Source organism: Artibeus jamaicensis, unplaced genomic scaffold (assembly GCF_021234435.1).
Source record: "Artibeus jamaicensis isolate MK-2021 breed Jamaican fruit bat unplaced genomic scaffold, CSHL_Jam_final contig_264, whole genome shotgun sequence".
In the NCBI taxonomy this organism is placed as follows: domain Eukaryota; kingdom Metazoa; phylum Chordata; class Mammalia; order Chiroptera; family Phyllostomidae; genus Artibeus; species Artibeus jamaicensis.
In genome coordinates, this window is record NW_026521576.1 from 2,701,864 (window position 1) to 2,727,086 (window position 25,223).

The window sequence follows — 25,223 nt, forward strand, 5'->3', positions numbered from 1 at the left end:
CTACTCACAATCCTTCTCTCCCCAACAAGAGTCTTACCTTCTTTCCATCCTTTGTAAAAGGTGGCTAGTTGGGAAGATCACAGGTAACAGTATACATAGCCAAAGGATTTCCTATCTCTTCTCTACCAGCTGCTACTGTAAATACCATAGAATACGCTCTTGCTGTCTTAAAACATTTTGCCTTACCCCTCCAACAGATCACAATAAAGAGTAGGTGGAAGCAGTGAACACCAGGATACCCGAAGGAGATGGCACCACTGAATCTCACAGGTATTCCACCACAGAAGTTCACACCATAAACCCAGGAGTCACAATAGATCAATTTAACACGCTAAGGCTAACAAGAAGAGTCTTACAAACAATGGAAAGACAAACAAACAATCCACTAATGAAAGAAAAGGAGGAAGCCTCACAAAGAATGCTGAATGAAGTAGAGGCAACTCAACTATCAGATATTGAGTTCAAAGCAATGGTTATCATGAAGTTCCATGAGCTCACAGTGAATTACCAGAAAGTACAGGGAAACCACAATGAACTCACTGCAAACTATATCAACATGAAAAAGGAAATAGAAACTATCAACAAGGCCCAGCAGGAAATGAAGAATACAATATCTGAACTGAAAAACACAGTAGAAGGAATCAAAAGCAGGTTCCATGAAGGAGAAGATCGGAGCAGTGAGCTGGAGGAAAAAGTAGAAAAAAAAACACCCAGAAAGAGCAAGAAAAGGAAAAGAGGCTCAGAAAGAATAAAGAGGGATTAAGAGAAATACAAGACAATATGAAATGTAATAATATCCAAATAATAGAGATACCAGAAGGAGAAGAAGAAGAGCAAGGGATAGAAAACCTATTTGAAAAAATAATGATGGAAAACTTCCCTACTTTCACGAGAGAAAAAGTCAAACAAATCCAGGAAACACAGACAGTCCTAATCGAGAGGAACCCAAACAAGCCCACTTCAAGACACATCATAATGAAAATGGTAAAATTCCAAGACAAAGGGAGAATCTTAAATGCAGCAAGGGAGAAACAGTAAGTAATATACAAGGGAGCCCCAATAAGGTTAGCAGTGGACTTCTCAATGAAAATGCTCCAAGTCAGAACAGTATGGCAAAAAATATTCCAAGTAATGAGAAGCAGAGACCTGCAACCAAGGCTACTTTACCCAACAAGGCTCTCAATCAACATAGAAGGCCAAATAAGGAGCTTCCCAGACAAAAGCAGCCTAAAAGTCTATACCTCCACCAAACCAGCTATGCAAGACATGCTAAAGGGACTGCTTTAAGGAAAGGAAGCAAAAGAGAGAAACAGAGAGGAACACGGGTACAAAAATGACAATGAAAACATACATATCAAAAATAACCTTATATGTAACCACATTAAATGCTCCAATCAAAAGACATAGAATAGCTGAATGGATAAGAACCCACACATGACCCACACATATGCTGCCCATGTGTGGGGCATGACCCACACATATGCTGCCTAAGAGAGACCCACCTCAGGAAAAAAGACCATCACAGACTAAAAGTGAAGGGCTGGAACCAATTTTCCAAGCAAACGGACAAGAAAAAAAGCCAGGGTAGCAATACTCGTATCAGACAAAATAGACTTTTAAAAAAGGGCCATAAAGAGAGATCCAGAAGGTCACTTCATAATACTAAAGGGAAGAATCCACCAAGAAAACATAAACATTGTAAATATCTATGCACCCAACATAGGAGCACCAAAGTACATAAAAATATTTTGGAGGACTTCAAGAAAGATATTGACAGGAACACAATTATACTAGGGGATTTTAACACCCCACTGTCAAAAATGGACAGATCTTCCAAACAAAATATCAACAAAGATATTGTGGTGTTTAGTAATGCCCTAGATGAAATAAATTTAACAGATATATAGAGAGTCCTTCATCCCCCAAAAGGTAAATACAAATTCTTTTCAAATGCGCATGGAACATTTTCAAAGATAGACCACATGATAGGATACAAAATGAGCCTCAACAAATTTAAGAAAATTGAAATCATACCAAGCATTTCCTCTGACCACAAGGGACTGAAACTGGAAACCAGTATGAAGGGAAAAGACCCAAAACACTCAAAATCATGGAGATTGAATAGCCTGCTATTAAACAACAAATGTGTCAAGAATGAAATCAGGGAAGAAATAAAAAAGTTTCTGGAAACAAATAAAAATGAACTCACAACAACCCAAAACTTATGGGACACAGCAAAGGCAGTCCTAAGAAGGAAGTTATTAGTGATACAGGCCTACCTAAAAAACATAGAGACATTTCAAACAAAAAACCTAACCCTACACCTACAAGACTCAAGGAATAAAAACAAAGACAGCCCAGAACAAGTAGAAGGAAGAAAATAACCATGATCAAAAAGGAATTAAATGACAGAGACTAAAAGCACAATTCTAAGAATCAGTGAATCCAGGAGCTCATTCTTTAAAAAGATAAACAAAATTGACAAGTCTTTAAGGAGGGTCATCAAAAAAATAGAAAAAGGACCCAAATAAACACAATCAGATATGAAAGAGGAGAGATTACAACTGACCCCACAGAAATACAAAGGATTGCAAGAAGTTACTATGAAGAACCATATGCCAAGACATTTGAAAACCTACGTGAAATGGACAAATTTCTAGAAAAATATAATCTTCCAAAACTCAATAAAGAAGAAGCAGAAAGCCTGAACAGACCAATAAAAACAAATGAAATTGAGGCAGTAATCAGGCTACCAAACATTTAAAGAAGAGCTAACCCCTATCTTTCACAGACTATTCCAAAAAATTCAAAATTACGGAAGACTCCCAAACTCTTTTTATGAAGCCAAGATCATCTTAACCCCAAAACTAGATAAAGACACAACAAAGAAAGAAAACTTTAGGTTAATATCGCTGATGAACATAGACACTAGAATCCTTACAAAATATTGGCAAATCGCATCCAACAATACACTAAAAAGATAACACACCATGACCAAGTGGGATTCATCCCAGGGATGCAAGGATGGTTCAATATTTACAAATCAGTAATGTAATACATCACATAAAAAAAAGCAAAGGCAAAAATCACATGATCATATCAATAAAGGCAGAAAAAGCTTTTGATAAGGTACAGTACCAATTTATAATAAAAACACTTAGCAAAACGGGAAGACAGGGAGCATTCTTCAATATATAAAGGCCATATATGAGAGACTTACAGCCAACATCATACTCAATGGGCAAAAACTAAAAGCTTTTCCACTAAGATCAGGAACAAGACAAGGTTGTCCACTTTGACCACTTCTATTCAACATAGAATTAGAAGTCTCAGCCACAGCAATCAGACAAGAAAAGGAAACAAAAGGCTTTCAAATCGGAAATGAGGTAACAAAACTGTCATTGTGTGCAGATGACATAATAGTGTACATAGAAAATCCTATAGACGCCACCCAAAAACTGCTCGACTTAATAAATGTATTTGGCAAAACAGTGGGATACAAAGTCAATATCCAGAAATCAAAGGCATTTTGGTATACCAACAATGAATCAGCAGAAGCAGAAATCAAGAAAAAATCCCATCTGATATAGCAAAAAGAAAAATAAAATACCTAGAAATAAACCTAACCAAGGAGGTAAAAGACCTGTACTCAGAAAACTACACAACACTGAAGAAAGAAATCAAGACAGAAACAAATGGAAACATAGACTGTGTTCACAGATTAGAAAAATTAACATCATCAAAATGTCCATACTTCCCAAAGCAATTTACAGATTCAATGCAATCCCTATTAAAGTACCAATGGCATATTTCACAGACATAGCAAAAATACTTCAAAAATTTATATGGAACCATAAATGACCCCAAATAGCTGCTGCAATTTTGAGAAAGAGAAGCAAAGTAGGAGGGATCACAATACCTGATACCAAACTGTACTACAAGGCCACTGTAATCAAAACAGCCTGGTACTGACATAAAAATAAACAGATAGACCAATGGAACAGAACGGAGAGCCCAGAAATAAACCCAAGTCTCTATGGCCAATTCATATTTGACAAAGCATGCTGCAGCATAAAATGGAGCAAAAATAGCCTCTTCAATAAATGGTGTTGGGACATTTGGACAGTTACATGCTAAAAACTGAAACTCGAGCACCAACTGACACCATACACCAAAATAAATTCAAGGTGGATAAAAAACTTCAATATAAGCTGTGACACCATTAAAGTCCTGGAGGAGAACATAGGCAGGAAAATCTCAGATATTTCATGCTGCAACATTTTCACTGATATGTCCCCTAGAGTAAGGGACATAAAAGAAACAATAAGAAGCTTCTGCATGGATAAAGAAAACAGTATTAAAATAAAAAGAGAACCAACCATATGGGAAAGCATATTTGCCAATGATACCTCAGACAAGGGTTTAATCTCCAAATTATATAAAGAACTTACCAGACTCCACTCTAAGAAGACAAGCAAAACAATTAAAAAATGGGCAAAGGACTTGAACAGACACTTCTCTGAGGAGAACATACAGAGATCCGGAGATACATGAAAAGATGCTCAATATCGCTAGCTATTAGAGAGATGTAGATTAAAACCACAATGAGATACCACTTCACACCAGTCAGAATGGCCATCATAAACAAAGCAACAAACAACAAGTGTTGGAGACGTTGTGGGGTAAAGAGGACCCTTGTTCACTGTTGGTGGGATTGCAGACTGGTACAACCACTATAGAAAACAGCACAGAATTTTCCAGAAAACTAAAAATGGATCTTCTTTTTGACCCAGCAATTTCACTGCTAGGATTATACCCTAAGAACCCTGAAACACCAATCCAAAAGAACCTATGCACCCCAATGTTCATAGCAGCACAATTTACAATAGCCAATTGTTGGAAGCATTCTAAGTGCCTATCAGTGAATGAATGGATCCAAAAACTATGGTACATTTACACAATGGAATTCTATGCAACAGAAAGAAAGAAAGAACTCCTACCCTTTGCAACAGCATGGATGGAAATGGAAAGCATTATACTACTGAAATAAGCCAAGTGGTGAAAGACAAATACCATATGATTTTACCTTTAACAGGAACCTAAACAACAAAACAAATGAGAAAAATATAACCAAAGAGACTGAAATAGAGAACAGGCTGACAGTGTCCAGAGGGTAGAGGGGAGAGAATTTCAGGGGATAAGGGGAAGGGTTTACAGAATCAAGTATAAAAGACACTTGGACGAAAACTAGGGGGCTGGAGGGCAGGGGAGGAAGTAAAAGACAGAAAACTGTAGTTGAACAATTAAAATTTTATAAAATAAGTGAAAACAAGAAAAAAAACAAAAAAATTCATTTTTCATTGCTGAGACGGATGCATTTCAAAAACACAATAGTGTATTAAAAGATAGGTGTAAAGCAAGAAATATGAAATTAAAGTGTCCATTTTTACCAATGAGCATACACACTTATGTTGTTGTGGCTGCAGCCTCCTTCTTCACTAAGCTTTGTATAAAAGAAAAGAAAAACTTGAAAGTTGAAGTCTATAGTTCACAATTCTGATTTTCCTGCCAAAAAAACAAATTACATTTTGCTTCAAGAGAGCCCATGATTTTTTAGACCTATTTCCACTCTCATAGCCATTAAATCTCCTATGGTGAGGTTATCATTTTACTCTAGAAGCATCTTTGTAAGAAGTCTTCAGCTGGATTAACTAAGGCAGCTATTCTTACCAGTCTGCATCTTTTGTTACTCAAATCATTCTGATAGGCAAGAGAGTATTCACTCAGCTAAAATAGAAAAAAAATTACATAGTAAAAAGATGGTAGCCTTGTTATCACTGCAACAATATAGAATTGTTTTGCAAATATAAGTGAAGTTGTGAATATAGAAGTATTCTCAGTCTGAAAGCATCATTTCATACACCAAATTAATATAGGAAGTCATTAGCATTCTGGGGGGAAAATGAGAAGCTCCTTCTTACGGAAAATGTCGTCTACCAGAAAAATTAAGGGACTTTTTTCTTTAAAAGTTTTGAATACAAAAACCTAATTGACAGTGATAAGCCCTTACCTGTGTTGCACCGAAAAATACAAGAAATGTTAGGGAAAAAATGGTGGCTATGGGCATCACTAGAAATTCTCAGTTTTGTCTTGTTTTTCACCTACTAGAATGATGAGCTCCTGGTAAACGAACATTAGCCGAGTAAAGCAATCAGTTGTAAGGGCTGGAGATTCTCAGTGCTTCTTTGTAAGTGCAGGTTCTATTCAGTCATTTCAGAGGATGACCTGGAAGGAGGGAAAATTAGAGAATTAGGGAGAATAAGAGGGGTATTTCACACAGAAATCTCCAGAGAGATTTAATTTCAGAGAAAAGTGGTAAGAAGATAAAAAGGCAAATGTTGAGTCAGAGCAGAAAAAAAAAGGAAGAAATGGAAAAAAGAAAGAAGAAGATGACTTTAAAAAAACAGGAAGACACCAACAGCTATTTCAGCTCCAACTTGCCCACCTCACTCAGGGTATGAGCCTCTCTCCCAGCCCACCAAGGCTACAGAGGACTGTCTATCACAGCTTGTGGTCATACGGTCTTGTTGCCCTGATTGAAAGGGTCTAAAAGATGCCAGAGAAGCCCTGATGTGGTGGGGTAAGATGTAAGCTCCTTTTTTAGAGAGATGTCCAGGGCTGCTCATCTTCCCAAACTGGTCAACTTTCCAGAGAGGAAACTGTGCAGCCACACTTCTCTGGCTTCTGAGAGTGTCCTACATACCTCATTCCTGGTTTACTTCTGTATGTGTGGAGGAGTTGAGGTATGCCAGGCTACTCTTTATTTTACCAGATGTAGTGCTTTCAAAGGAAAAGACAAAGAAGTTCCAGATCTGGGTCAACAAAAAATAGTCAAATCACAGAGGTCTGACCCACTGACAGACCAACTGCACTCTTCTCTCAGAGAACCTGGCAATTTTGCCTTTCTTTTCTTTTCTGCAACATCCAAATCTCACTTTCTGTGAATTGTGAGCCCTTAAGGTAGCTTTTGCCTCTTCCATAGGGGAACCAGAGGATGTAAAGCATCAAAATTTGGCCTCCGAAAAGTACAGGTAAGCCCCAAACCAACTATTTGCTTGTGTGACATTTACTGAGGTAATAAAACCTTGAATTCCAGGTTCTTCCTCTATAAAATAGCAGTCCTGGTGGTTTAGAGGACTAAATGGGAGAATATATGTCAAATGTCACAGGCATAATAGCACATACCATATAGACAAAACACCAGAAGGCTTGGTGATAGTGCTGTATGAGTTTCCTTTTCCTGCAATAACAATCTACCACAAACTTAGTGGCTTAAAACAATACGGAATTTATCACCTTATAGTTCTGGAGATCAGAAGTCTGATGCATGTCTCACTGGGCTAAAATTAAGTTGTTAGCAGGGCTGAGCTGCTTCTAGAGTCTCTAGGGGAGAATCTGTTTCCTTGCCTTCTGGCATCTCGAGGCCACCTATGTTCCTTGCCTCCTGGCTTCAGTCAGACTCACTCCAACCTGTGCTTCCATCATCATCTATTCTCTGATTCCAACCCTCCACCTTCCCCCTTCCCTTATAAAGACCCCTGTGCTGACATCAAGCCCACAGATAATACAGAACAGTCTCTCCAATGCAAAATCCTATTAACTCCATCCACAAAGTCCTTTTGCCACATACGGTGATATAGTCACAGGTTCTGGGAACTGATGTGGACATCACTGGGGACCAATATTTGGTCTACCATGTGATAAAGGGCTAGAAAGTGTGAAAGCAAAGGCATAGTTAAATAGAATTGAGAGAGAATTATAGGAGTACAGGCCCCTCATTCTATATGGGAGGATGGATGGCAAAGGATGTCTGCAGATATGACTACATGGGACTAAACAGGAGAGTCTGATTGCTATTTAAAGTTTTTAGATAACCAGCAGAAAAACTAAAACAATTCATGTCAAAAATTGGAAGCACATGAAGACAAGTTAAATAGCAGATAAAAAATAAAAGTGAGCTCAAATGGCATCATTAAGAATGTGTAGTTAACGTGTGACCCCCAAAGGGACAAAATGAAGACCTCAAAAAAATAACACAAAAACATATTTACAGCTATGGAAATAACTGCTAACAGAATTAAAATTAAAAACAATCTCTTTCTCTCTCTCACATACACACTTTCAATTTGCTTGTTTGCACTTTTGTTTTGCTGGAGTAAAATGTCCAAAGAAGCAAGGATATTTTCAAGACCTGCTGTATGCAAAATTCCCTTGCTTATCTCTCACAAACCAAGAGCATACCATCTGGAAATAAAGACACTCTCCAGTGGACTTTGGTTTGAAGTTTTGTTCCCTCTCTTCAAATCCAGGTTAGTGGCATGCAGAGAGGTAAGGTAAGCATGTGTGCATGCTCAATTAACTGCATGGAACCAAAAATTCCGGAGACACATCAGTGTAGGCCTAGAATACTTTCCCAAACCCTGACCCTAACCTTGTAGACAGCAGGGGTGTGAGTCACTGCTTCAGATCCTGTCATACAATGTACACTGAGGTACACTACAGCGCCAGCTAAAGGAAGCAGCCCCTGAGGCTGTATTTTTTAGAATTTTGTTTTACCGTCTGCATGTGTTGATTTGATTTCTAAAAACCCTGAGACACAGATGTTTTTACTGGAAAAAAATATGTACAACACATGCCAGTGTGTTACTGTTAATGGTGAATTGAATCTTGCTTCTTGAGTTTGGCTAACAAAGAATTCAGAACCAAGAACTCTATGCAAGATCAAGTTTATTTAGAAAGTCAAAGAGGTGCCCTGACTGGTGTTGTTCAGTGGATTCCAAAAGGTTGTTGGTTTGATTTCCAGTCAGGACATGTGCCTGGGTTGTGGGCCAGGTCCCCAGCTCAGGGTGTACAAGAGGCAACCTGTTGATGTTTCTCTCCCTCTCTTTCTCCCTCCCTTCCCCTCTCTCTAAAAAGAAATAAATAAAATCTTTAAAAAATAAATTCACAGAGGTAGAACAAGTGAACCAGCTGAGCTGCATGGACTCAGGAAATAAGTTACAGAGGCAAAAGAAGGGCCCTTGGAGCTCAGCAGAAAGAAAGCAAATATAACATGTCTGAAGGAAGAAGAAGGGGAGAGGCAAGGCATGGACATGCTTGAGAGACAGACAGACAGACAGACAGACAGACAGAGAGAATGCACTGTGTTCCCTTGTCTTAAGGGTTTTTATCTGTTTTATAAAGTCTGGGATTGAGGGGAGGTCTGGGGGGAATATTAATATTCATCAGCTTTTCAGGTATGTCCTTTAAGGATCACAGTCTCTACTGACTGGTCAGTGGCATCGCTTTGCCTGGTTTTGTTGCTTTTCTGGTGTTGGAGCTAACACACAACTGAGTTATTAAAAATAACTGATGCTATTTTTAGTTTGACCAAAATTCTGTCTCTGTGATCAACAGACTTGAGGCTATGTTCCTAAGATTATTTGACGGCGGACAGAGTCCATTGTCATGAGGGCTTAACATTTAAGGGAGTGGTTGTGCAAGGGCTTATATGGGAGTCATATGAGACTCTTTTCTGGCCCCACTGTTCCTCCTCTAGGAGCTTCTAAACAGCATGACTAATGACATGCTAATGGAGGAAAGGTCACCCTGAGGGCGAGGTCCTAGCCTATAATAGTTGTTTTCTCTAGTTTTGACCATTGCTAAGCACCGGGACTTCCCACCTTGGTGACATTCTGTATCTGGCCTATCGTTCCTGCTCTGCTCATGCCTAACTGCATATTCTTTCATTACTAGAATGAGATCAAGCGTGAATAAGAAAAAGAGGAACTCTGGAACCTCTTCTGCCTTTTGTTATGTTCTTGTCATTTGAAGATGACACAGAAAAGTAGTAGAGTAATAGTTACAAATTCAAGATCTGCCACAGACAGCCTGGGTTTGAAGCCCAGCAGGCACCCATAATAATGCCTGGCACATAATAAACAATTGGTCAATGTTATTAGATGAACTATGGTTCACAGGCTCCATGATTAACTAGTAGTATTCATGATATGCCCTCCCCAGGCAGAAAACTGGTCACCCACAGAGAATGCTGGTCAGTTCTGAGTCCAAGCAGAAGAGATTCATAGCTGTCTGTCTGTCTGTAAACTGTGCCCTAGCACAGGAAGATGAAGAACACGCTCTTTGCAGAGAGACTCTGAAGACCCTGTTTCTTCTTTGGGCTGTTAGAGTGGGAATTAAGTCATTCCCCCAAAATCTTTTGGTATCTTCAGCAAGTCTTGTTACTGTTAGATGTAGACACTATATCTGTCTTCCTTTCCCCAGAAGCTGACCCAGAAACCAGACATCAGCAGAAGGGGTTTATCTAGTAGTACAGAGTACCTCAGTGGGAAGCAGGAATGTGAGACAGGGAAGGGAAGGTAGCAGTCAAGGGGGCATAACTGGGCCAGCAGCATTAAAGGCCATTGGAGCTCCACCCCACCAAAAATCAGTGGAACCCACGCCTCAGAGTTATGCCAGAAGGAATAGGGAGCTGGGTCTTTATACACCAACCCGTCAGTCATGGTGGAAGCACAGCCAGGCCAGTTCATTCCACAGTACTCAGGGATAAGATTCTGGAACCCATCACAAATAGATCCAGGTGAAGACCATTCTTTCACAAAGGCACCCTGGATATACTAACCTCACCAGGCTTGCTGGTGCTGATATTGAAGAAGGAAGTATAGGAAGGAAAGACAAAGACTCTGCAGGCAGACTAGGACCTAATCCCTGCTCTGCCACCTACTAGCTCTGTGATCTTGTGCAGTTGGCTTAGCATCCCTTGTGCTTCACTTTTCCCCTTTGTAAATGGGGATGACAATAACAGCTCCCCAGTAAGGTTCTTGTGAGGATTGAATATGTTCATATAAATAAAGCAGTTAAAAAGGACCCAGCCATAACAAGTGCCAAAACACTTTTTATTCCAAATCTTTCGTCAATTGTTTTGTTCATAAATGCCCTCATATAGTGAGCACTCAAAGATTTGAACAATAGCTCATTCACTATAATGAGCCAAGAATTGATGGAGGCATTGCTGTGAAAATGAGCTGGTATCCAGGGAACTAGGGGAAGGCATGTGGCCAGTGAACTGGTGGTAGAGGTTGCTGGCAGGGTAGCTTTGTCACACAAAGAGCCACTACCAGTTGACTGTTGACTGTGATAATCTGGCATTCATTTCTAAATCTTAGTAGCTTGTACATATAAAAGAAAATAATCTAGAAAAATGTATAAGGTCTTAAAAGCAAGTGTGACATGCACAACTTCTTGAAATTGGTAATTTTCAAGGCATTTATCATAGCCAATGCTGGGTAACAGAGCTCCCCTGTGCTCCTTTTGCCTCACCATCAATCTCAGACAAGGTGAAATGGCTTCTGTTATAGGCCTGCTAATACGTCCTATAAATAGAGGTGAGAGAAAGCAACACCTAGAACCTTTTCCAAGGCTTAAGTTACTACATTTCACAAAGAAATAACATGCTTTCAAATAACACTCCCAAACATGATAAATATACAAGAAAATCTAGTTCCCAGGCACATTTTTGAACAGCTAAGTGAAAAGAGCTGTGGAGTGTGAAATATAAATGTGACCATCATTCTCACTCCTGTGTTTCTTCTTTGATCCCATAAGAAGAATGATAATAACCTCTCCTCCACCTGTCTCCTCTGATACCACCCCAACATGCACCCTGGACTTCAAGGACCATTTCTGGTTATTTTGTCCAGATGAAGGAAGTCACAAGCCCTGGTCCCTGGTGTGCTCTGGACCCTGTGTCTTTCCTAAGGTGAGAGTGGCAGCCTGTGTGAGTTCTGAGCTCACAGAGGACTCAAGCTGTCAAAATGACAAAATCTTTATCATTTTTATGCATAATATAAGAACTCTCTAACAGAAAAATGTCTTTCTGACACCTTCTAAGAAAAAAATATTCAAATTATGCCTTTTAATGAGATAGTATCTCATAGGAACCTATTGCTATATATACTCTTCAGTGTCCTCTCCAGGTAGATTTAACCCTTTCAAGCTAAGACTGGTTTTTGCTAGAAGCTGATTGCCAGTTCCCCACAGGGGGACGGAAGGACACTGGCCTGAGACTACACTGCCCTCTGCTGGGGATCAGAAGCCAATAAGGCAGGCAAATTCTCAGGGAAGTTTTCCCTCATTTTTAATAAACTTCATAAAATGTATAGAGGTTTTGCATAGAAAGTGAAGTTGGACTGTAATAGTTGCAAAGTCTCTCACTCTACAGAGGCAAAATTAGGATGTTAATGCCACATTTGAGGCTGGGAAAAATGGTAGGATTTGCATGGACAGCTGGGGTTTGGAATCCCAGCTCTGTCTGTCCCAGTGATATCATCTTTGGCAAGTTAGTCAACATTTCTCAGCCTCAGTTTTATCATCTGTGAAATAAAATAATCAAAAGGAGGCCCAAAGAGTAAAGAAAAAATGTGTGCAAAGTCACCAGCAGAGTGTGTAACACTTAGTATTTCAGTAAACATTAGTTATGATTATTACTTCAATCTTTCTGCAGAAACACAGATGACTCAGTCAAGAGTCCCAAAGTCATGTGTCTGTATAGGGATAAAGGAGGGATACTCCCAGGTCAGAATGGTTCATCCTCATGCAACTGTCCTGGGTTCCAATGAGCTTTATTCACTCCTTAGCTGCTGCTTCAGCAGACACCTGGCCTTGACCTTTTGCCTAAGCAACCCCACTGCTTCACATACACAAAAAGATGTCTTTTCCCCCAGAATAGCACTCCCCCAGAGGTACTACAAGTGCTATTGTACAGAGAGTAGTGTGAAATTCTCAAAGTAAGGGAAAAATTCCCTGTGGCATGGACAATTGGGATGGGGCAGCAAAGTCTGAGGGGAAGGGCTGTCATCTGACTATATTTCCTGAACTAAATTAAAGGAGAGTTCATTCACTTAATTTCATATTCATTCACTCACAAGTAATTTTTAATACCACCACTTACCAAGGAAATCTTCTTAGCACTCATGTGGAAGGATTGTGTTAGCGGGGCTGCAGATGGGCTGTGCCACACCCTTGGGCACCTGCTGGGTGGACTGGTTCCCCTTTCGTGTGGTTTGTCACAACCCCAATGAGACCAAAACCCATACTAGAGTGTCCCTTAAGATCTTGTGGAGTGAGCAGTCTCTCCAGTAAACAAGTCTGAGCAGGCAAGAGTTCATATTGACATAAAACTTTATGTCACAAGAATGACATTGGTGCTATCAGGGGCTGCCCATGCAGTGTCTCAGTACACACAGTAGTCCTTTGGGGGTCCTTCCAGTAGATCCCATAGTCAGAGCCACTGCTGACATCAGGCCCTCACAGCACTCCAGAGTCATCACACGAGGATGGATCTAAATCACCACCTCTAATGAGTTTGGGTTGGAGTTACAGGAACAATCCCAGTGTACCCATTTGCAACCCATGTTCCTTCAGCAGTGTCTAATCTTTCCTGTCTCCAACTTCTCCTCAGACCATGGGAATGATATTTATTTTGTACAACTGTTGTAAGAATTAGACAGTAAATGTCAAGCCCTCCAGTATCTACAGAGTGTGTGCACTAAGTCAATGGTAGCCATTGTTATTACTTCACATCTACAGAAAATGCATACACATATGTGCTGTATACATGGAACTTCACACACATACATTAATGAATGTGAAAACATGCATACCAACTTCTATCTCTGTATAATAAAATATTTAGTCTAATACTGAAGAAGAAAAATGAATACTCTTGAGATTACAAGGGATAAATATATCTACTTGGCAAAGTTCAAAAACAGGGAAAACTAATCTAAGATGATAGAAATCAGAATTGTAATCGACCCTGGGATGGTGGAATCTTGTTCTAAAAAGGCAATTTCTTGGTGATGGAAATCCTATCTACGTTTCTTTGTGGTGGTGGTTACCTAAGTGTGTACATTTATACACATTTGTCAAAGCTAATCAAACCATGAAGCTTTTGTACTTATTGTATGCAAATGAGGCCTTAATTTTTAAAATAGATCAAGGTCAACCCTATGAAACTGAAATTTTACAATGCCATGTTTACACTCCTATGTTTAATAATTTAAAAAAAAAACAGATGAGATCCCTCCCCTTATTAAAATCTTCCTATGGCTTTTTCTTGGCCTTACTACAAAATCAAAGTATTTACTGTAACTTATGAAGCTGGCCTGATCTAGCCTCTCTCCTTCTCTACACATTCGCCTCCCATCACTCACCCAAACACCCTGGCTGGAACATACCAGGTCCTTTGCACTTCTTACCCCCTTTCTTTAGATTACTCTTGCCCACATCTTCCCACAGACCATTAATACATGAATCTCCTCATTCACTCACACCCCAGAATTCCACTTCAGAGACACCACCCTGACACACTATCTCTTCCTTCCCATTGCCTGTACTAATCATAGTACTAATTCTACCTGAAATCAAACTGCATATTTATAAGCTTATTTGTTGATTGTCTACCTGTCTACTGTATTATCAGCTTCTGAATAAAGAAATCTTGCTAGTCCTGTATCCCCAGGGCTTAGAACTGCCTGATGCACAGTAGAAATGGCCCATATATGTACCCACACAACCACGTGTGTGCACATATTAACACATGCATACACACATGTGCACATTGTCACATGCACACATGCATGCACACCCATATACACATATACCGAGAGAAACATACTGAACAAGGAGAGTAGGCAGAGAGTTGTAATGATGACTTTTCTTGGTTTGATTACATTGAGTATTTAACTTTTCTACTAAAAACCTGAGATCTTGTAAAGCTGTTTGTTTTAATCTCTGCAGGAGTGCTGTTTCTCCACATGAGGTTCCCACTTCTCGTGTCCATAAGATGTGCTACTGAGCAGATTACACAGTTTTTTGAAGATAAAGAAGTATGCCAACTTCATATTGAAGTTCAGCTGCTCTGGACCTCAACTGGGAATAAAAATATTGCTTAAGAAGTATCTGACTTGGGTCACTTTTCTTTAAAAATAAAAAGATTGTTTTAATTATACCTCAATTATAAATAAATAGAAAAAATCACTTATCCCTCAGTTAAGAAAGGCACAAATACATACATACATACATACATACATACATTCATACATACAGATGGGAGAGAGAGAGAGAGACAGAGAAAGGAAGGGAGGGAAGGAGGGAGAGAAGAAGAAAAGGAAAAAAAAAAGAAGTTGTTGAATTTATCAAAACCAACCTAGGAAAGTTTGATGGTAAGTTGTGTAGATGCCAGATGTCACATTAATTAGCCTTGCTGGCTAGATTACCATAGTTCGATCAGTAATAGTCTTATCAACTATCCACTAATAATGACATCCCTTGTGAGCAACACCTAGAACCTTTTCCAAGGCTTAAGTTACTACATTTCACAAAGAAATAACATGCTTTCAAATAACACTCCCAAACATGATAAATATACAAGAAAATCTAGTTCCCAGGCACATTTTTGAACAGCTAAGTGAAAAGAGCTGTGGAGTGTGAAATATAAATGTGACCATCATTCTCACTCCTGTGTTTCTTCTTTGATCCCATAAGAAGAATGATAATAACCTCTCCTCCACCTGTCTCCTCTGATACCACCCCAACATGCACCCTGGACTTCAAGGACCATTTCTGGTTATTTTGTCCAGATGAAGGAAGTCACAAGCCCTGGTGCCTGGTGTGCTCTGGACCCTGTGTCTTTCCCAAGATGAGAATGGCAGCCTATGTGAGTGCCAAGCTCACAGAGGACTCAAGCTCTCACCACTGGTGACACCTCCCTGTTCTCATATTGCCTATAGTACAATAACATTGTTATTTCTTGAACTAATACAAAGTGGTTAGTTTGTGTTTTAAACTTCAAAAAGACATTACTGATGTTCTGAAGTAATTGAACACATAACCCCAAACACTATTCACTGGTTGTTATGTACACATGCTCAGATGTCATGAACATTAAAGAACAAAACTAGGAGTGAGGGATTTAAGAGCAGAGACTGGGTTCAAATCCTGATTCTACAACTTCCTGCCTATGTTACTTCACCTCCTCTTCTTCAGGATCTTCATCTGTAAAATGCAGATAATAATAGGTCCCACTTCACAGGCTATCTTGATTAAAAAAATCAGATACTGTGTGTAAGGGATATACCAAAGTGCCTTCATATATATATTTAGTATCTTTATAAACAAAGGGCTATGGTAGTAGATGGTCTAAGTGAAATGAAAAGAGGGAAGTTCCATCTTGAGTAAAACAAAATGTAGAAGTTGTTATGTATGCTTGAAAAAAAAGGAACTAGAATCCAGAGAGGTATAAATAAAATAAACATATTCATTGATCTCAGAGATCTTACACAAGTTATCTCTTTTAGTTTTCACAATAACAAAATACCATTGCACAGTGTTCAGTATACTTTTAATTACTAGAGATCTAAGCCTAACTCAAAATGGCTAAAGACAAAAAGAAGTGAGCAAGGGAGGGAGGGAGGAAGGAAGGGATGGTAGGATAAAGAGAGAGAGAGGCAAGATCACAAAGTTAAATGATATATGAATGGTTTTCTCTTTCTTGCTCATTCTCCCAGCTACGGGTACATGCTTCTCTCTTTCTTCTTATTTGTTGGCCTCATTCCCTCCTACTTCAGACAGGCTTTCTCTGAGAGCCAAGAAACATGGCTCTGGAAGCCCTAGGGCTATATTCTTGGAGAACACAATCCAACGGGAACAGAGGCCCTCCCTTTTTCATGATTCCCATGTCATATCTCAAGGAAGCATCTAATTGGGCCCTGAGTTATATGCCCACCATTTTTCCAGTCACCAGGCTTAAGCACATGGGGTTCTCTGATTGGCACTAAAAAAAGAACAAACTAAGCCCAAAGTTAGAATAAGAAAGAAAATAATAACAGCAGAAACAAATGAAATAGAATAAATAAACAACTCAACAAAACTAAGGCTGTTTTTGTTGGGGAAAATCAATAAAATTGACAGACCTTTAGCCAGGCTAAGAAAAAAGAGATGAGACTCTTTTAATAAACAACAAATAAATTATTTATTTAAATAAATAAAATGAGAAATAAAAGGGGATATATCATAACTGATGTTGCAGAAATAAAAGGAACTATAAGAAACTACTCTAGACAATTATAGGCCAACACGTTGGATAATCTAGAAGAAATAAATAAATTCCTAGAACCATATATATGATTCTATAAAGACTAAATCATGAAGAAACAGGAAATCTGAACAAACCAATAATTAGTAACAAATAATTAGGCACTGAACAGGTAATCAAAAACCTCCCCCAAAAGAAGCCTAGAACCAGATAGTTTCACTGGTGAATTTTACCAAGTATTTAAAGAAGAATTAATACCTATTTTCTCAAGTTTTTCCAAAAAATTGAAGAGAAGGTAATACTTTCTAACTCATTTTATAAGACCAACATTACCTTTAAACCCAAACCGGGAAATAACATGACAAGAAAAGAAAACTACAGACCAATATACCTAATGATTATTGATACAAAAATTCTCAACGAAATACTAGAAAACTAAATTCAACAGTACATTAAAAGGATCAGATACCACAATCACGTAGAATTTATCCATAAATGCAAGGATGATTCAATATATGCAAATCAGTAAAAGTGATATACCATATTAATAAAATGAAGAAAAAATCAAAATACCATCTTTTAAAAATGCAGAAAAAGAATTTGACAACATATAACATCTTTTCATGATAAACACACATATACACACAAGCTAAAAATAAATAGAGGGAAGTGACCTCAACTTAACATAGGCCACATATGGAAAGCCCACAGCTTCGCCCTGGCTGGTGTAGCTCAGTGGATTGAGTGTTGGCCTGTGAACCAACCAGTCACTGGTTCAATTTCTAGTTAAAGCACATGCCTGAGTTGTGGGCCAGGTCCCCAGTAGGGTGTGTGCAGGAGACAACCACACATTGATGTTTATCTCCTTCTCTTTCCCTTCCCATCTCTCTAAAAATATACAAAATCTTTTTTAGAAACGAAAAGCCCACAGCTAACATCATAATCAACAGTGAAAAACTAAAAGCTTCTTCCTAACATCAGGAACCAGCCAAGGATGCCCACTCTATTCAATACAGTGCTGGAAGTCTAGCCAGAGCAATTCAGAGCCTATGTTGTTGACTTAGCTCTATGCTGGTGCCTATGGTCTCCAAACTAGACTGCTGTGACAAAAGAGGGTTAAATCCTACCTCCAGAAGGCAGCCTTCACACTCTTAGGCAGCCTTCCTAAGAGAAGTCTCAGGAAGTGCAAGTGTTGATCGACATAGGAAAGAACTTTATAAAAACTGGAGTTTTCCAAAAATGGAACAGAAATTCTAGGACTGCTCTGAGCCCAGATGGAGCTCCCTAGGAAAAGAATGGCTAGATTCCCTTCTGCCCTTGTGGATGAAGCAAACAGGTCCCCCCCACCCCGCCCAGCAGAGCTGTTTCCCACGGCCCCATATGCTCCCTGTGGGCACAGGCACACACACCAGGATGTAGAGTGCCTGACACTGTGTGGAGCTCAGAGGTGCTCCTGCCCTACTCTTGTAAGTGCAAGCACAAGTCCTCCAACACAAGCCAGCTCATAGTGGGTTGGTCTGTCCCCATCCCCACAGGAGAGGGGTGTCTACTAATCCAGGACTGGCCCCCTGAGAGCAAGAGTGGCTGGAGGCAGAGATGGACTGTGTATCTGGAAGCAGCATTGACTTCCTGATGGAGGGTGAGTGAATTCAACTCTCTCCCAAAGGTCATCAACAGGAGGATGTTGTCTGGAAACAGAACACAGTTTCTTCAAATCCAGTTTCCCCCACTGTTTTAAAAAGGGAAATGATTTTAAATACAAAAGCTCATGCTCAATGTGAAAGCTCAGTTGGCAGGAGGAAACTAATGCGTTCCTGTGGTATAACTGACACTTTTTCTGAGAGGTTTTTTTGGGGGGGGATAAAGGAGGGTTGGTAAGTTTTAGATTTTTGGGCTCCTGACTTTGACTTCCAGGCATCTGCAACAAAAAAGTCCAATGCTTTCTTCCCCTGCCAAACTGTTCTCAGTGGAACTGCTGGCCCATGAACCCCCAGCCTCTAGGTCTCCCCATACTTACAGGTGAGGAGAAGTGGTACCCTGGCAAAGCCTGCTCTGAGGTGCCCTCCTTTCTCCCCTGCCACAGCCCCAAAGTGCCTGCCTTCTGTTCTCAACTTTGCCTGTCCTCTCCAATGGCCACCAAGCTGCCAGGGCCCTGGTTCTCAGGACAAGTTAAACCAGTGATTATATTTTCAATAATTACAATAATAAAGTCTTTGTCATTATTGCTGAAGTAGACTGTCACAGAAGGGATTTATTTGTAACTTAAGAATTTCCTAATTATGAGAGTTTTAAGTCTCTAAGAAAAATTAGTAAGGGTTTCCTTTTGTCAGTATGGGCTGGACATCTATGCAAAGATCCTTAAAAGCACTTGAACGTAAGCTGAAGAATTTTTTATCTCTTTCTGTTGTGTGATTTTCATGTTACAGAATTTTTTTTAAAACCATAGATCTAAAAGGAATCTTTGAAAGCAGAAGGTCTGGTCTTCTTGCTCTAAAAGCCTGTGTGAATGTGATGTGGTCAGTAGTGAATTTTAAACATGGAAGGACCCTGAACTGAGCACAGCATGGGACTCTGGGCTGGATGCTGACACAGAAAACAGCCATTGGTGAAAAAGCTGGTGAAGTCTGAATAAACTCCACAGTTTAGTTCACAGCATTGTATCAGCAATAGCTGTTCAGTTTGTGACTACTCCACACTCACAGACATTCACATCAGGGGAAGCTGTGAGAAGTGTACATAGCCCCTATCTGTGCCATCTATGCAGCTTGTCCATAAATCTAAAGCCATCCCCAAATAAAATTATTAAAAAATAAAGAACAGATTTCTACTCATTAGTATATTCCTCTGAGTCAAATTTGTTTTCTATATTGAGTTATGAGACATTTTTAATCCTTTAATGTATATTTAAATCAGGGTCTTCATTCAAGATTTCCAAAGATTAAACTAACCAACAAGCTTCTTTCTCATACTTAAAATAAGATTTAATATAACCCAAGACATAATGCCTGGCTTCTGAGGACTGCCAGGCAAGGTGGGTGGACACTGTTCCTGAAAGGGCCAGAGGGAAAGAGGCAGGGGATGGCAGGCTGTGGCCAGAGGCAGCCTTATTAGGCTCAAAGAGGGATGAAACTGTGACTCTGAATATTGCTTTTCAAAGTAGAACCTTACTTCCATCTATTAAATTAATGCATTACACCTGGCTGGTGTGGCTCAGTGGATTGAGCATGGGCCTACGAACCAAACAATTGCAGTTCGATTCCCAGTAAGGGCACATGCCTGGGTTGCAGGCCTGTTCCCATCAGGGGACACACAAGAGGCAACCACACATTGATTTTTTTCTCTCCCTCTCTCCTTCCCTTCCCCTCTAAAGATAAATAAATAAAATATTAAAAAAGTAATGTATCACCTCCAATGCTACACTGACTCAGAGTGTAAGGAATCCATGCACTTAGTAAGGGACCTTAACACTCATACTTGAGAAGCTTGAATAATTCAGACCAGCTACATCAGAGGTCTGCACACGTGTTCTGTAGAGCCAGACAGTAAAAATTCAGATTCTGTGGGCCACATAGACTGTCTGGAGCAAAGTGTTTCAGTTTTGTGTGTTTTTAAGAACCCTTTAAAAATGTGAAAACTACCCCAGGCGTAGAACATGGAAGGGCATTTACAACACACAGACATGGTCCACAGCTGCTAGTCCCTGATCTTTGTTGACAACATCTCCAATTATTATGTTTTATTAAAATGTCTCAAAGGAAAAATCATATTAAAAGTCCTGTTAAAAACCTTTTCCTGAGATGACAAAACATTCCCAGATTTACAGGGCCATTTCATGAATCAGTTTTGTTCAGACCACGACCTCTGTGGGTTCCAGCTGATTGATGGGGTTTATGCAGACAGCCAGAAGCTTACACAACCTGGAGCTCAAGGATGTTCTTTGTGACTCAGAGGGTCCCCATAACTCAATGGGCATGGAGGCTCTAGTCCCTGGAGAATGGAGGGCTAGGTGGCCTCTTTCCCAGGTACATCTGTGAGTCTGAAGGTACACACCTGTCATGCACCTGAGCTCAATGGCTGGCTGCCTCCTTCTCCCCTCCCCTTCCTGACCTGCTCAGACAACACACCATGACTATGAGGATGCTGAGATCAGGTGGACAGAAGAGGACTGTCCAGTCTTAACTGGACCATCATTGGCTTACTGATGATGAGCTATTCAATGCCCTGGTTGCTTAGGGTGTTTGCAGCCTCTGACAAAGAGGGAGGACACAGAATGATATGCTTGGGATGCCCCAAGCCACACCTCCCAGGTACCAAGGCTGGATGCTGATGCTTTCACTTGCTGAGAGCTCCTGGCAGGAGCTGCCATCCCACCATGTGTAAAGAACGGGACCCTGATGCTCCCTTTTCCTGCTGCTTCAAGCTGCCTATCCTTTGGCTGTGACCACAGTCACTGTCTCTTCCAAATCCTGAAGGATCCCAGCCACATTCTAAAATTTACTTTTTCTAATATGGAAATGTTTAATGTGTTGCCTTGTGAGCTGTATTCCTCTTAACTGCAAGAGAAATAAAGAGTAGAAGCCTGTAAGTACTGAGGTCCTATATAGTCTGAGTGTCTGTTTTATTTAACTGAAAGGTTGCTCCTAATGCCAAACACATATTGAAAGGGGAAAACATTAGTTAAATCAGTCTCTCAAAAAATATCAACAACAATCATAGCCTCTGAATTATAAAGGAAATTCATGTGAATATATCTTATATTATCAATTATAATCTAATCAATTTATTTAAAAATTATGTGTTCAATTACATTTGTAAAAAAAACAACAAAGTGGCCTGTGAGCAGTAAGATCGAGGGACAGAGTCTCAGCCTCAGAGCCCAGAGACTACTGAGCCCCAGTTGTTCTGTCACCACCCACTCGGGACACAGAACATCCAGTCATGGATAGAGAGGAGCTGGTGCAGAAGGCCAACCTGGCTGAGCAGGCTGAGTGGTATGATGACATGGCAGCCTGCATGAAGTCTGTAACTGAGCAAGGAACCAAATTATCCAATGAGAAGAGGAATCTTCTCTCCGTTGCTTATATAAATGTTGTAGGAGCCCATAGATCATCTTGGAGGGTCATCCCGAGTATTGAGCAAAAGACAGAAGGTGCTGAGGAAAAACAGCAGATAGCTCAGGAAGACAGAGAGAAGACTGAGATGGAGCTGAGAGGTGATCTGCAATGATATCCTGTCTCTCGTGGAGAAGTGCTTGATCCCCAGAGCTTCACAAGCAGAGAGCACAGTCTTCCATTTGAAAATGAAAGGGGAAAACTACCGTTACTTGGCTGAGGTTGCTCCTGGGGATGATAGGAAGGGGCTTGTGGATTGGTCACAAGCACACCAAAAAACTCTTGAAATCAGAAAAAAAATGCAGCCAACACATCCTATCAGATTGGGTCTGTCCCTTAACTTCTCTGTGTTCTATTATGAGATTCTGAACTCACCAGAGAAAGCCTGCTCTCTTGCAAAGATAGCTTTTGATGAAGCCATTGCTGAACTTGATACATTAAGTAAAGAGTCATACAGAGACACCACGCTAATAATGCAATTACTGAGACACAACTTCACATTGTGGACATCGAATACCCAAGGAGATGAAGCTGAAGCAGAAGAAGGAGGAGAATATTAACCAGCCTTCAAACTTTTGTCTGCCTCATTTTAAATGTACACAGTAGACCATTTGTCATCCATGCTGTTCCACATATAGTTTTTGTTTATGATTTATGACAGGTTTATGTTACTTCTATTTGAATTTCTATATTTCCCACATGGTTTTTATGTTTAATATTAGGGGAGTAGAGCCAGTGAATCTTCAGGGAGTTATGTTTTCATCTTGAGGTGGCCAATATGGGGATGTGGAATTTTTATACAAGTTATAAATGTTTGGCATAGTACTTTTGGTACATTGTGGCTTCACAAGAGCCAGTGCTAAAATTGCTTCCATGTCTAAGCAAAGAAAATTGCCTACATATTAGTTTGTCCTGGTGGGGAATAAAAGGAATCATTGGGTTCCAGTCACAGGTGTAGTTGTTGTGAGTACTTAAAAGTTTTGGAGCACTTAGAGGGCTGTAGTAGAAATGACTGCCCCATGGATAATTCATGTTGAACCATGCACATATCTGTGGACTACTCATTCCCAATGTGCACATCTTTAACTACAGCTACAGAAGCGTTCCTTTAGTTGTAACCCAGCTTACTCTGGATAAGGGCAGAAACAGTTCACATTCCATTATCTATAAAGTTATCTGCTGTTTACTTTCATTATTTTTGCTGCACTCATTTTATTTGTATTTAAATGTTTTAGGCAACTGAAGAACAAATGTACAAGATGCAGTAAAATTAATTGCTTGATATTCATTACTGTATGTATATCAAGTATAGCAGTAAAATAAACAAAAACCCATAAATTTAACTTTTTCAGGGGTTTTTTTTCTGCTTTTAGGGGGCTTTTTTGTTTAGTTTTTTTTGTTTTTTTTAATACTTGCCTAACATGCATGTGCTGTAAAAATAGTTAACAGGGAAATAACTTGAGATGATGGCTAACTTTGTTAATGTCTTATGAAATTTTCATGAACAATCTAAGCATAATTGTTAAGAACACATGTATTAAGTTCATGTAAGTGGAATAAAAGTTTTATGAATGGACTCTTCAACTACTTCTCTACAGCTTTTCATGTAAATTAGCCTTTTGGTTCTAAAACTTCTCTCAAGGAAATTGTACATTTTTTGGAAATTTATTCCTTATTCCCTCTCAACAGCTAGTAGGCTTTACCAAGTTTAAATACAAAGCTTATCATAACAACAAAATACTACTACTAGAACTACTGTTCCCAACCACATCTCATGCTCCTCCCCCCACCCAACCCCCTGGAAAAAAGATAGTTTGGGGGGTTTTGTTTTTGTCTTTAAGAGGTGGGATCCATTTTTTAAGGGTAATGTGTTTGTTCCATTTAAAATTTTAGTATATGGCTTTTTCTAAATTCAGAAGTCACAATGTTCTTGGCCCATCATGACATTGGGTCACATTAACTGTAAGTTTTGTGCTTCCAAATCACTTTTGTTTCTAAGAATTTCTTGATGCTCTTATAGCCTGCCTTTCTATTTGTCAGGTGCACAGGATTACCTTTTTAGCCTTTTGTCTTGTCAGCAACCATTCCTACTTGGGGGCCATATACTTGGGGGAAAAGGCCACATGATCTTTCTGGCTCCACTAAATGTCTAAGGATACACTATTTCCTTTGCTTGCATCCCATAAACTATTTCCTTCCCTCAAGCCTCCTTAGTTGATGAGGTTGTGTTACCTCCCTATAAAACTACACCATCCTGAAAGGTCTGACATTGGCTGCTTTGAAATCCTCTTTCTTCCTCTCTTCTTTAAATAATGGGGCTAAGTTATACCCAAAGCTCACCCTACAGACTATTTCCTCAGTACCTGGCAAAAACACCAAACAAAAATACCATTTTAAAAAAGGTGTATTTTTTTCTTTTAGAATGTAAGCTCCTCAAGAGCAGAAATAATGTTTTCTTGTATGTTCTATTGTGCCTAATACACTATAAATGCTCAATAAATATTGATGATGGGAGACAGTGAGTCTTGATAATAAGGGTGAGAAACCAAAATCCCAGATACTATTTTGTTGCTTGTTTTATTATGACCTCAGATTAATCAGGAAATATCAGCCCTTTAGGACAACTGTCTCAAATATTACATTCAAATAAAGGTGCAATGGAGGCCTTGGGGTCTTCTTTCCAAGGAGAAAGTAACTCATGCATTTGGGACAACATCATGATGCATCTTCAATCACAGATCTTTTTTTTCTTTATTGATTTCTTCTGACCAAGGACATGAAATAATCCATAGTTTAGGAGAACTAAGCTAGACTGAAGAAATTGATCTCATTCAAGTAAATTATAAGTAAAATCTGAACCTTGTCACATTTGTATATTTTATGTGTGTCAGTCAGTCATCTACTAAACTAGTTTGATTCTGAAATAAATTGTGATAACACTTCATTAATAATAGGTG

The 25,223-nt window shown here is 39.5% G+C and overlaps 2 protein-coding genes across 8 annotated transcripts in view; one reads left to right on the plus strand and one right to left on the minus strand.

Annotated features, from left to right (window-relative positions):
- The window catches only part of DIRAS2 (DIRAS family GTPase 2), a 104,405-nt gene extending 98,126 nt beyond the window's left edge, over window positions 1-6,279 (minus strand). For all 7 annotated transcript variants that reach the window (XM_037129069.2, XM_053662659.1, XM_037129066.2 and 4 more), the window contains exon 1: window positions 6,166-6,279. The gene's annotated coding sequence lies outside the window, so the exon portion shown is untranslated. The remainder of the gene's footprint in view (window positions 1-6,165) is intronic.
- A 15,814-nt stretch (window positions 6,280-22,093) lies between these two features.
- On the plus strand, window positions 22,094-22,826 carry LOC119037037 (14-3-3 protein zeta/delta-like). The gene is given in 2 exon segments (XM_053662644.1): window positions 22,094-22,369; window positions 22,371-22,826. Coding segments are annotated over 2 exon segments (732 nt in total).
- The last annotated feature ends 2,397 nt before the right edge of the window (window positions 22,827-25,223 follow it).